This window comes from Trichomycterus rosablanca, chromosome 1 (assembly GCF_030014385.1).
Source record: "Trichomycterus rosablanca isolate fTriRos1 chromosome 1, fTriRos1.hap1, whole genome shotgun sequence".
Taxonomy (NCBI): Eukaryota; Metazoa; Chordata; class Actinopteri; order Siluriformes; family Trichomycteridae; genus Trichomycterus; species Trichomycterus rosablanca.
This window is the reverse complement of record NC_085988.1, coordinates 85886372-85900498: the sequence shown is the minus strand read 5'-3', so window position 1 is coordinate 85900498 and position 14127 is coordinate 85886372. Positions and strand designations below refer to the sequence as shown.

At 45.5% G+C, this 14127-nt stretch overlaps 1 protein-coding gene across 2 annotated transcripts in view; it reads left to right on the top strand.

Moving 5' to 3' along the window:
* Positions 1-14127, top strand: part of syt1a (synaptotagmin Ia) — a 253282-nt gene that overhangs the window by 195213 nt on the left and 43942 nt on the right. For both annotated transcript variants that reach the window (XM_063007450.1, XM_063007442.1), the window contains one exon: positions 9710-9882. In XM_063007450.1, coding sequence (XP_062863520.1) covers positions 9710-9882 — 173 coding nt within the window. The remainder of the gene's footprint in view (positions 1-9709; positions 9883-14127) is intronic.

The following is a 14127-nucleotide window of genomic DNA, read 5'->3' as shown; positions in this document are numbered from 1 at the left end:
TATTACATTTATAAGCGTGCGTCCCATTAGGAACAGAATCCGTTATTTTGTAAATGTGCTTATAATTAAAAACCTCCAAACTTTTCCCGGTGGTGAAGTAAAACAGGAAGTGGTTAGAAAGCCGATCGAGCGTTTCATTACCACGTCATCTGTGTGACGCAAACCGAATAAATGCAAATAACAGCATTTCTTACTAACAATTACAATCAGAAGCTCTGATTGGTTCAGAAAGCGTCTTTCAACCATCAGCACCGATTCTGTAGGAGCGTTCCATTCACCCCGGTCGTTCCTGTGAAGTGCACTACGTAGGGTACTCCACCATTTTAAGTGAGATTCTGATCCAGAGGTGACGAAAATGTTCAAATGAAGTGAACTTCAGACTGTGTAGGGAGTCGGGAGCGACGCTTCATCACTACACCGGAAGCTGGCTGGAACTTTTACACATTGTGTGTGTTGTGGTTTAAGGCAAGGCAAGTTTATTTGTATAGCACCTTTCATACACAGTGGCAATTCAAAGTGCTTTACATAAGGAAAAAAATTTAATTAAAAGCATTAAAACATTCCTGAGATCTAGAATCTCAGAAAGACTTCTTGCAAACATTTAGTTACAATTAATAGAGCATGAAATTCAAACAAGAGAGATAAAAAAAAAAAATTAAGAATGTGAAAAATTAAAAGAAAATATTGTAAAATATACCCTACAATTTGGGAAATACAAAATTAAAACAAGAGAGATAAGCAATTAAAACATGAAAACTAAAAGAAAATATAGTAAAATATACACTACAATTTAGAATGTACACTACTCTATAAAAAGAATTATTAAGAGCATGAAAAACTAAAAGAAATATGGTAAAATTTCGAACTCAATCATAGGCACAAGAAAAAAGAAAAGTTTTTAACCTGGATTTAAACATTTCTACATTTGCGGAAAGACCGCCGGAGCGTTATTATTATTATTATTATTATTATTATTATTTTTATTAGAGAGCAGAAAATGACACGATCAGAATGATGTCGGATCGATGTTTCATTCATTAGCAATAAAAACTAGCAGTAATGTGAGAGTAAACAGTGAATACACAAATGTAGCTCGTTAACTTTTACACCGTTAATCACAAACAATAAAACACCACGTGATGACACCACAGGGCGTCCGACAACGATCGACTCGTCTATCAGGTTAGATACCGTATGGATTCCTCATAAGTGCTGCAGTTACTCCCTCTGCTGGCTGATCGATGGTGATGCACTATACAGAGACGGGGGATCATGGAGATCAGTGCGAGACTCTCTGTGTGCGATACGGACCTCCGTATGAACCCGGCGTGTGTTAGTCACGACCCTCCTCGGTCAGGAGTGGAGGTCTGCAGCAGGGTGAAATACCATCAAGGGAATTGGATATGACTAGATTATAAAAAGAAAAATGATAAAGTTAATAGTTAACAGGTTCTGGTTCTTCTGTTATCAGCGTTGGAAAAAACATACAAACCTTTTTTGTGCCTTTCCTTCCCAATTTAGTCGTATCCAATTCCCCTCTACTGCTCTACGCCCCCTCCGACACACGTGCAGCACCGACCGCTTCTCTTCACCTGCACCAGACGGTTCATACGGAGATCCGTATCGCGCACTGATCTCCGTTATCCCCGTCTCTGTGTAGTGCAGCACCATTAATCAGCCAGCAGAGGGCGTAACTGCAGCAGTTATGAGGACCAAACACAATACAGTGACATCACCACCCTTAGAGCGACCCCCACTGGTTTAAACTGGGCGGTGCTGGTTTGGTGTTCAAAACACAACAAATCCTGAGGTTGTTCAGCTTGTCTTCATTTGGATTTTTGAGAAACGGCGCCATACTGACCTGGACGTCGCCCAGGATCACAAGGTGCCCACTGTAAGGGGTGCAGGACTTGTGGAAGGACTCACCACCATCATGACGTGGGTCTGACACAAGCGAAATGAGACAACCATCACAAAGCAGTGACGGCGTAGTGACGTGAACATATTTGGAATGAACTAGAACTAAAGAGGCACTAATTCCCACAGGCATACTTCCAAATCTTGTGGTAACCCCTGCCAGAACAAGCCTATGCTCAGGTGTCCACATACTTTTGGCTATAAAGGTTAGGTGTTCCGGTTCCATGAGGAACTCTGGAATAGTTCCTCTGGTTCCACTCTTTGTTTAGATCGATGCCACGCTGAAGCGTGCTCAACTCCCGGGGGCCGGGATTAGAGCCGGATTTATTTTCGGGAGGCTGCCGGGGGAAGGGGGGGGGGGGTGTCAGTGGAGGAGGTGAAGGGATGAATCGGGAGGACAGATGAGTAATTACAGACGGAGGAACTGCTCCTGCGGGGAAGTCGATGATTGACAGCGGTGACATTCAGGACGCTCCTGATTTCCAGCTGTTCCACTGATCCGCTGCAGATCCGCTGGAGATGTGTTCACGTCTCGCAAAATCAGTGCACCTAACGGCAGGGAATTGTTTGAAAGGTCCCACAGTGAGCAGATGATTTGGTACCAGGTGGGGGGATCATGATCAGGGATCACCACTGTGTTCCAAACTTCATTACAGAACATTTAACCATGATATTGTGGAAAGATCTCAGCCTGTTACTGTTTGAGCGCTTGGACGACGCTGAATGAGAAACCGTCATCCTACATGTATTCAGAGGCACTTCAGAAAACCCTTGTCAGTTAACACAGGGCGCCACTGCATCAACCAGAAACTTTGTTACCCACATTCTATACAGAAACGTTGTCGAGTTCTCTGGACCCGAGCTCATCTCAGATGGGCCATCCAGACTGTTATCAGTAAAAGATGCAAACACTAACATTCATCATGGTACCACTGACACTGAGGTGTATTTTGGGATTTTAAAGAGACTCATGCTGCCATCTAGGTGCCGTCTTTACCCGGGAGAGAAACGCTTCAGAAAACCAATGTCAGTTAACACAGGACGCCGCTGCATCAAGAACCAACCTGAGACTGTATTACACACAGAGGAAGTCGTACATCAATTCTATACAGAAACGTTATCGAGTTCTCTGGACCCGAGCTCATCTGAGATGGACCGAAAGAAAGTGGACCATCCAGACTGTTATCAGTGAAAGATGCAAACACTAACTTTCATCATGGTACCACTGACACTGAGGCATATTTTGGGATCTAAAAGAGACTCATTTTGCATCTAGGTGGCGTCTTTACCTGGTAAATCCATTCTGTAAGTGTGCTCGACTGGCCTGCCTGCAGTCCACATACTTCAGTTCTTTATCCCACTAAATAAAAAGAAAAACGGTTTGAGATCGTAATCCAGCGCCGGCAGTCGAACCCAGACTGAGTGATTTCAGTCCTCGAGGTTCTGGAGTGAAGTGACGTATTATTACCGTCATGCTACTGTAATAAATATAATCACATGGGCTCGGGAGAGCTTCAGAAAACTGTTGTTGCTTAACACAGGTCGCCACTGCATCAAGAAACACAACCAAAATCCCAGACTGAGTGATTTTAGTCCTCGAGGTTCCGGAGTGAAGTGACGCATTATTACCGCCATGCTACTGTGATAAATATAGACACATGGGCTCGGAAACGCTTTAGAAAACCGCTGTTACTTAACACAGGCCGCCGTTGCATTAAGAAACACAACCAGAAACTCTATTACACACAGAGGAAGTCGTACATCAATTCTATACAGAAACGTTGTCGAGTTCTCTGGACCCAAGCTCATCTCAGATGGACCAAAAGACAGTGGACCATCCAGACTGTTATCAGTGAAAGGTGCAGAAACTAACTTCTGTCATGGTTTAGGGGGTACCACTGACACTGAGGTAGATTTTGGGATTTTTAAGAGACTCATGTTGCCATCTAGGTGGCGTCTTTACCCAGGAGGTCCATTCTGTAAGTGTGTGTGCTCGACTGGCCTGCCTGCAGTCCATATTTATCCCTAATACTCTGGAACTTGAGTTCTTTATACCACTAAATAAAAAGATGAATGGTTTTAGATCGTAATCCGGCACGGGCGGTCGAACCCAGACTGAGTGATTTCAGTCCTCGAGGTTCCGGAGTGAAGTGACGCATTATTACCGTCAGAAACGTCCTTGACGAGACGCTTCTCGCTCCGCGTGGAGAGCTTTTCAATTTCCTCGTCACGTCAGAGCGCGATAACACAAACAGATTCGAGACGTCGGTGGAGAAGACTGAGCACCAAACACCAACCCCCCACCAACCCTCCGTCAGCGGCGGGGCCGGAGATCCGCGGGGTGAGACGCTCCCTCAGACCATCGCTCACTGTTTTTCCTCCGAGGAGAGCACGTATCGATTTTGTCAACACCCATCGATTCTTCTGTCTTCCCGGCTTCTTTATTTCTCATTGGTGCTCGTCTTCTCCTCGCCGAGCCCCTCCGAGTGAGGAGACGCTATCTGAGGCAGCAGATCTGAACCCCGCGAGAGGACACCGGCCATATTAGCGCCGTAGATATGAAGTTCCTGGAAGAGAAAAGTTGCTGTGTGGAAATGAAAAAGCCGACGGGGTGTTTTGTCTTGTGCCGGCGCGTCTGACGCTGCAGGATATTTGATGAAAGAGCTTTTTCTTCATAAACCAGACGTGAGTTCACCTAGCCGGCGCTTTTTACCTCTCAGTGGTGCCGCCAGTTCAGAAGCTGGAGCAAAACTGAGACACTTCATCCCAGGAGAGGGTTTAGCATAAATATTAATGAATGAATATTTTGTTTACCTTTATTATTCGATCGTACGTGATTTAGCATCAACGGAGGCACCAGTTCTACCCCAAACAAAGAAACTCGGGTAACAAGACCACCAAGGAACTCGGGTGGTGCAGCGGTAAAACACGTAGCCCATCAGTGCTGAGATCTGGAGCTTTTGATTTCGAATCTCAGTTGTGCTATCAGCCGACCAGGCGCCTACACAGACACACGATTGGCTGAGTGACTGTGGTGGAACAGGGTTCCTCATCGCTGGCACAAGTGCACCCTCTGCTGGCCGGATGAGGCGCCTGTACAGGGGGCAGATAATCTCAGATGGTACGTGATACTGCGCCCTTCAGATGAGCATGTGCCGGAGGTGGAGCGTGAAGACATTGAATTAGGTGCAGAGACTGCTTTTGAAGCTTTTGAAGCTTTTGCTTTTGAAGTGCAGTTTAAAGAGAATCTGCACCGACACCCCCCCCCCCCCCCCCCCCCCATCCTGCTGCTGGCCAACATGGGCACAGCAGGCGAATTCTGGTACCAAAATATCGTAAACTACTCTGACGTAGCGAGCAATAGGAACATAACTATGAAAGTAGTGATGTAATGAATACACTATGGCCAAAAGTTTGTGGACAACTCATGACGTCATTTCAAAACCTTAATCAGAGGGTTGCTAGTTTATGGGCACATGAGCAAAGCAGTTATTCCTTAATTACTTGAATTGTACTTGAATCAAAATGGATAAATGTAAATGTTTGGAAGTCAGGGCACAGGGTCAGAGCGCAGGGTCAGAGCACATGGACAGGGCACAGGGTCAGGGTGCAGGGTCAGAGCACATGGACAGGGCACAGAGTCAGGGTGCAGGGTCAGAGCTCAAGGTCAGGGCACAGAGTCAGGGTGCAGGGTCAGAGCTTGAGGTCAGGGCAAAGGTCAGGGCACATGGTCAGGGCACAGGGTCAGGGTACAGGGTCAGAGCTCAGAGTCTGGGCAAAGGGTCAGGACAGGGTCAGAGCACAGGGTCAGAGCACAGGGTCAGGGCGCAGGGTCAGAGCTCAAGGCCAGAGCACATGGTCAGGACACAGGGTCAGAGCACAGAGTCAGAGCACAGAGTCAGGGTACAGGGTCAGGGTACAGGGTCAGAGCTCAGAGTCAGGGCAAAGGGTCAGGACAGGGTCAGAGCGCAGGGTCAGAGCTCAAGGCCAGAGCACATGGTCATGACACAGGGTCAGAGCACAGAGTCAGGGTCAGGGTACAGGGTCAGAGCTCAGAGTCAGGGCAAAGGGTCAGGACAGGGTCAGAGCGCAGGGTCAGAGCACAGGGTCAGGGCGCAGGGTCAGAGCACATGGTCAGGACACAGGGTCAGAGCACAGAGTCAGAGCACAGAGTCAGGGCACAGAGTCAGAGCTTAGGGTCAGAGCACAGAGTCAGGGCACAGGGTCAGAGCTTAGGGTCAGAGCACAGAGTCAGGGCACAGGGTCAGAGCTTAGGGTCAGAGCACAGAGTCAGGGTGCAGAGTCAGGGTGCAGAGTCAGAGTGCAGGGTCAGGACACGGTCAGGGCGCTGGGTCAGAGCGCAGGGTCAGAGCACATGGTCAGGGCACAGGGTCAGGGTGCAGAATCAGGGCACAGGGTCAGAGCACAGGGTCAGGGTGCAGGATCAGAGCTCAAGGTCAGAGCACATGGTCAGGACACAGGGTCAGAGCACAGAGTCAGGGCACAGGGTCAGAGCTTAGGGTCAGAGCACAGGGTCAGAGCTTAGGGTCAGAGCACAGAGTCAGGGTGCAGAGTCAGAGTGCAGGGTCAGGACACGGTCAGGGTGCAGAATCAGAGCACAGGGTCAGCGCGCAGGGTCATTGCACAGGTCACGGCACCCTTGGTGACCTTTTCTCGGATCTTGCAGGCACACTGGTCTCCACTTCTCATAACACAGTATTTCATTGGAAGATCAGGCAGTGATGTAGGACAGGAAGATTTGGATGTTCAGTAGGGTTGAGGTCAGTTCTGTAGAGTTCCTCAACACCAAACTGGTCAAACTGGTCAAACCAGGTCCATGATGGAACAGTGACCGCTCTTTCTCGAATTGTATTGGCTATCTTAGTGGTGCAATGAGCATCTGGACGGACATGATCGACTAATGTCCGAGCGGGGTGGTGGAAACAGTCGAACCATTGGTAGGAGCACTTGTCAGTGCGCTTTAAGTGCAGGTCCCATGTGATCTGAACACGCCGAAAGTCGTCGAGTAAACTTAGCACAAAGGAACCCAGTTGTACCAGTTAGCAGTTGTTGTTCTCCTGGAGCCGGAGCGTGACGGCGTGACGTCCGTACCCGTCACCCCCCGGATCTCCCCCGGAGTTCTGCAGTGTTTATTGAGAGGGAGTGTCTCAGATGTCTGGGATGTCTCGGATGTCTCGAGCGTCTCTAAAGCAGGACTCCGCGGCGCCTCCACTCCGCTGAAGCGTATAATCCGGCTGATTTGAGCTCTTTTTTGTCGCTAGCCGCCCGCAGCCGCGTTGGCAGGATGCGGTTAGCGTCGCCTTTGGCGCAGAGGAGGACGGGCGCTTGTCTTCTCCTGTCAGGCGCCGCTGGAGCCGAGCGCGTTATGTAATCAGACGTATACAATCGGATACGGACGCTAAAAATAACGGCGGCACGGAACTTTCAGCGTTCTTCTGAAGTACAAAACACGGCCAAAAGTATTCGGACGCCTGATCGTGAGCTTTGACTGGGTGCCGATTGATCAGTCGATGTTCCGATTCGTCCCAGAAGTGTTGAGTGGAGCTGAGGTTCAGGGCTCTGTGCTGGACGCTGGAGCGTTTCTTTACGTCTTCATAGAGCTTGTTCATACTGGAACAGGAAAGGACCTTCCCTAAACTGTTGCTGTACAGGCGGAGGTTCTTAATGTAAATAAGTCATGACAATGCCATTACTGAGGCTCCACCGAACCACAGCGAGAGCCATCATCTCCAAATAAGGGAAGCTTGGAACAGTGCAGCATTCATGACTCTGTAATTCGAGAGCACGTTATCTAGATGATCCAATGTTTTACCACCACTTTATCCTGGTCAGGGTCGCGGTGGGTCCAGCTCTCCCAGAATCACTGGGCACAGTGTAGCAACACACCCCGCCCAGAACTCCGATCCATCAGGGACCTCAACCACTCCCCAGATTATGGCCAAACATAGATGTATGTTGATGCCCAATATGCCGACAGAACCGCCTGGGATTTGAACCCGCTTGGGATTCGAACCCTGGATCCTAGCTGTAGCGGGCTAGTGTAATTTAGCGCACACCACCTTTACGATCATTCAAAGACTCAATAGCTGTATGTTCTAAAGTAGCTTAGTGCTGCTTGTTTACACTGGGTAGAGAGCTGAAACACGTACGGTGGAACACACTACACTCTAGTATTCCTCCACCACTCATGCTGCACTTTAAACAGACAGTAGGAGTCTCTGTTTCTCAAGTAGCTTAGTGCTGCTTGTTTACACTGGGTAACGGCAGCTCTTTAGAGAGCTGAAACACGTACGGTGGAACACACTACACTCTAGTATTCCTCCACTACTCGTGCTGTACTTTAAACAGACACTAGGAGTCACTGTTGCTTCCTTTGTTGGTCAGTGGTAGCATAGTGGGTAGAGCTTTAGTCTGTCAATCAAAAGGTTAGGAGTTCAAATCCCAGCTGTGCCATTCAGCCTTCTGTTCTATCTGCCCTCCCTTCCTCAAACTGGAACTGGACTGCTGCACCACCCGAGCACCCGTCAGGATCATTTCATACCCACATAATGCCAACCGAGATGAAGCAGCAGATTCCGTCTCCTATGTGCCCTTCATTTCTGGACGTCGCCACGCTAACAGGACGGACTCATTTAGGACAAACACTCCAGTCCCGATGAAACGAATCCTCCGGGGCGCCGCTGATTGGCACTCTGGCGTCGGCTCCTAAAAAAAGGCTCCGCTGGCGGAGGCAGGATGCCAGCCTTTGTTATTCTGAGTAAATTGTCCGAGGCGCTTCCTCGCTCTCTCGCTCGAGTGTTTAAACGTCTCCGTTCGAGTCGAGATCATTAAACGTCCTCGTCTAGACGGCAAACATCTTCTCCTTTATTGATCAGGGAGCTGTTAGTGCTGCACAGCTCAAAGGTTCCAGTTTAAATCAGCAGAGGTGCAGCGACAGGGGTAAAGGAATAAAATCAACCGGCCGGAAATATATATATATAAGGGAAGCTTGGAACAGTGCAGCATTCATGCTGCGTTACCTAGACATTCCAATGTTTTACTACTACTTTATCCTGGTCAGGGTCGCGGTGGGTCCAGCTCTCCCAGAATCACTGGGCACAGTGTAGCAACACACCCTGGACAGAACGCTAATCCATCAAGGAATTAAATTAAATATATATTATAAAAAATATCCAAAACATAATAAAAATATATATAAAATATAGTAAATTATACATAAATTATAATATATATATATATATATATATATATATATATAAATAATACAAAATATATAAAATATAATAAATTGTATATACAAAAATAAAAAGAAAAAAAATTATAAAAATATATAAAATATAACTAAAATATACATTAAAAAAAAATAAAAAAAAATATATATATAATAATAAATATATAACATATAATAACGAATATTAAAAACAATCAAACAAATATAAAAAATAATATATAATATATAAAAATAATAAAAAAATATTAAAATTAATAAAAATTATCTTTAAAAAAATTAAATATAATACAAATATATATAAAAATACATCACTGTTTACTCAAAATACAAGACACGCCCACATACAAGACACGCCCACATCACTGTTTACTCTAAACACAAGACACGCCCACATCACTGTTTACTCTAAATACAAGACACGCCCACATCACTGTTTACTCTCAATACAAGACACGCCCACATGTCTATATGTGGAACGAATCTCGCGCTCTTCTCTGTTTGCTAAAGCTAACGCTACGTGTTTCCGCTCTCTCCTGGCAGTGCCGTCGTGGGCCATCGTGGCGATAGCGTTCGTTGCCGTGGTGCTGGTGGTCTCCTGCTGCTTCTGCGTCTGCAAAAAGTGGATCTTCAAGAAGAAGAACAAGAAAAAGGGCAAAGACAAGGGCAAGAACGCCATCGACATGAAGGACGTGATCGACGGGGCCAAGACCGAGGTACAAGCACTGCACTAGCGCCGCTAGCGTCCGTTCACACAGCGGTGCATGAAATCGCTAATGCTAATCGATTGATCGCTAGCCCACGACGCTGGAGGTGAAACGTTTACATACGCTTGTAAAGCAGCGAGTATTTTATTTAGGAACACACCAAATATTACTGTCTGTCTGGACAAAAGTATTGGGACGCCCCCTGAGTGAACAAATTCCCATACCCAAACACACTCCAAAGTCATGTGAGAGGCTTCTCAGAAGAGCGGCTGCTGTACTAGTTGGATCACATAGACGTCCGGCAAGCTCACGGTCAGGCGTCCAGATACTTTTGGCCATACAGTCCCAGCCCCAATATGGAACAGTGGTCTCCTGTCAAGAAAAGTCAAGGAAAAACCCCAAACGGTTGTCCTATTTCAAGTATCTAGAAGCAGGTCTGCTGTTAATCTCAAGCTGCTGGAGTTCAGGCGTCACCGTCCACAGTCAAGCAAGCTTTACTCTGAAGTTTGTTGCTGGTAATATAAGCTTCTTTTTTCCAGTGGGGCTTGAACTAGCAACCTTCTGATTACTAGTCCAGTACCTTAATCACTAAGCTTGTATAACGTTCAGCTCATCTTGTAGGACTTTTCTCACGTTTACTTACAGAATCTTACCAAAACATCAAAGAGCTTCCACAACATCAAAGAGCTTCCACAACATCAAAGAGCTTCCAAAACATCAAAGGAACCTCATTGTTTAGGGGTATCAGGTCCTACCATGGAAGACGGTGAAGAACCATCATCAGTAAGCGAATAGATTAAGGCTCAACGGGTACACACCAAGTTACGAGAACGTTTGAACGTTCCTCCAAAACTGGTCCAGGAGGCTCCTGAAACACCTACAAGAACACATACAGGAACACCAAAGGAACTGCAGGAATTTGTGACGAGTACTGGTTGTGTTCCACATGTGATCAGGGTTTTTCAAACCAGCCAAAAAAAACTGGGTTGCAGAGAAAAATAATAATAATTGAACTTGTATACAAGCGCCCCCTTGTGGAGGTTTTATGTTACATCTTGTAAACCACAGTAGGACCAGATCACCACCAATTTTATTAATTAAATAAATTTTGTTCTGTGTTTATGGACAAACTGGGGGTCACCCTGATCGATATGTCCGGGCGGTGGGGTCGGGTGTCAAGAAAACCATCCAAGCCCACGACGTTCTGCAAAAACGATCCACTGTTTACGCCTACAGAGAACAAAACTGTTCCCATCATCAACCCACAGAACATGAGCAGCTCCAGAAATTGTTAAAATCTTAAAACTGGGCACCCCCTAGTGGGCACGATCAGCAGTACAGACAGAATCGGCCGCTAGTCTGCTGGGTGGGAAAAGACGGGAATGAAAAGTGGGCGGGGTCTTCCACGAGACGCCTGTACAGAAGTGGAAGTGGAGGAACGTGGAGATCAGGGCGTGACTCTCCCTGCGCGAGACCGACCTCACCGATGATCCACAGAAGTACTAGGGGAGTTAAGAAGGGGTTGCGTTCGGAGGGAGGGCGTGTCAGGAGAATAGCAGCAGAGGAGGAGGAACTGGGTATGACTAAATTGGGAGGAAAATACACGTCCTTTACAGGCGTATGTAAACGTTTTACTTCGGCTGATTGTTCAAATCAAATTTATTGATAAATGATTTTAATTCATGTGTTTTGATCATGTTTGATGCTTTAAATGCTGACTTTAATTACAGGATTGAAACGCTGGCATGGTAAACATGGTACTGAAGCGTAAACGTACATATGCGATACGGTCAAAAGTATTGGGACACTGGGATATTTGAAGCACCTATTTCTATTAGGTGTGTAAAATAAATGACATGCAGGGAAGCGATTTATCCCTTAGCTCTGGGATGAATTGGAATGTTGACCTCACAAGAGACAAGTGTTCTTTTATTTAGGAACACTCACTCACTTTTGTAACTGCTTATCCAATCAGGGTCGCGGACACAAGGGAGAACATGCAAACTCCACACAGAAAGGACCCGGACCGCCCGGCCTGGGGATCGAACCCAGGACCTTCTTGCCATGAGGCGACAGTGCTACCCACCAAACCACCGTGCCTCCTATTTAGGAACACTGCCCAAAAAACTAAGTGCCTGTCATTACCATTAATAAACGGCAGGTGGCGCCACCGTATTAATCCCTAATATTTTGGAACCTGGTGTCGGACAAGCTGGTTTTAAGGTGTCCGGATACTTTTGGCCATATTTCTGTATTGTTTAGTTCTGTATTTCTTGTATTTTGATTCATTTAATTTCATTTCTTGTGAAGTGCTGAACAGAATTATGCTGCTTATAAATGATGATCAGGGATGGAACCAGAGAAATGACGGGAGTAAAAACGAGACCTCCGATTTGCATAATAATTCATTCAATTTTATTAATTTTACACGTTTTTAACTCAATATTAGACAAATCTGCGTTAAATTTCATCGTAAAGATTTAATTACTCGGGGTCAGAACCGATTCACGTCCTAAATTAATTGGACACGATTTAAATCGTACAAATCCGACCTCAAATTATTCACTTATTAAAAATTGATCATTTACAGTCATATTTAAAACCGATTGACTTCCAAGACCCTCATCACACTAGATAAGAAGCTTAACTACATGATCAAAAGTATGTAGACACTCCTGTTTATTCATTAAGTCCAGGTGTTTTAGCCACACCCATAAACACCTATCGCCTGCGAGAAATGTCCATGCTGGACTACATGGGCACAAATTCCCAGAGCACACAGGAAAATCGAGTGGACAGCCTTCCTGGATGAGTGGAGGCTGTTATAGATGCAAAGTAATGACACGTTCAGCATACTCGTCCCCTGGCCACATACTTTCTATTCTACTGAGTAAAAAGTGGATGATTAATGCAATCAAAGGTTTTTGGATTTAAAACTGCTGCCCCCTTCTGGACAGGTGGCGAGGCGGACAAATACTGTAGTTAGAAGGGGTGTCTAAATACTTTTGGTCATGTAAAACAATTACTGTAGAAATATAAGACAGATTTACAAGTAAAATGTCTATTTAATACTGTAAGAAAGACAGAAAGAAGGGAGTGAAAAATCAGACAGATGAATGAATAGAATAGAAAACTGTAAATTTGTGCAAAATGTGCATCAGTTAGTAACGGCCCCTCACTGATATTTATATACCAGATCCTGTATAAGAGAAAATGAATGTGTACAGATAGACTGACAGACAGACAGAATACAAGTAAATAAAGTAAATGATCCTTCTTATTCACAAGTGCAGCTGTTGTGCAAACTGTGCATCAGATTAGAAGCTGCTCTTGTGTTTATGTAGTACATGGTATAGTAGATTGTCTAAAATAAAAAAAAGTGAGAAAGAAAGAAAGAAAGAAAGAAAGGAAGACAGACAGACAGAGAGACAGGCGGAAAGAGACAAGGAGGGAGGACAGGGCAGAAAGGAAGACAGGTCAGAAAGAAAGACAAAAAGGGGAAAAGACAAAAAGGAAAAAAAAGAAAGAAAGACAAAGGGACAGACAGGAAGAAAAAAGGAAGGAAGATAGGGCAGAAAGAAAGACAGATAGAGGAACAGACAGAAAGAGAAAGGAAGACAGGGCAGAAAGACAGACAGAGGGACAGACAAAGAAAAAAAAAGAATGGCAGGGCAGACAGAAAGACAGAAAGAAAAAGGGAAGAAAGAAAGACAGACAGGCAGACAAACACAGAGACACAGAAAGAAAAAGGCAGACAGACAGAGGGACAGACAGAAGAAAAAAGGAAGGAAGACAGGGCAGAAAGAAAGACAGACATGGACAGACAAAGAAAAAAGAAAGGATGGCAGGGCAGACAGACAGACAGAAAGAAAAAAAGGAAGACAGAGACAGACAGACAGAAAGAAATAAGAAAGAAAGACAGGACAGGAAGAAAGACAGACAAAGGGACAGACAGGAAGAAAAAGGAGGGAGGACAGGGCAGAAAGGAAGACAGACAGAGGGACAGGAAGGAAGACAGACAAAAAGACACAGAAAGAAAAAATAAAGACAGAGAGACAGACAGAAAAAAGGAAGGAAAATCAGACAGACAGATCAGTAGAAAACAATGTGGACAACCTTGTGCAACATGTGCATGTGTTAGTAACGGCTCCTCACTCATATATTCATTCTATTATACTGATAGACAGAATAATAACAGCTTTCTTATAATCTCCTTCTTTGCACTATTGCAGCTATTGCGCAAATTGTGCATCA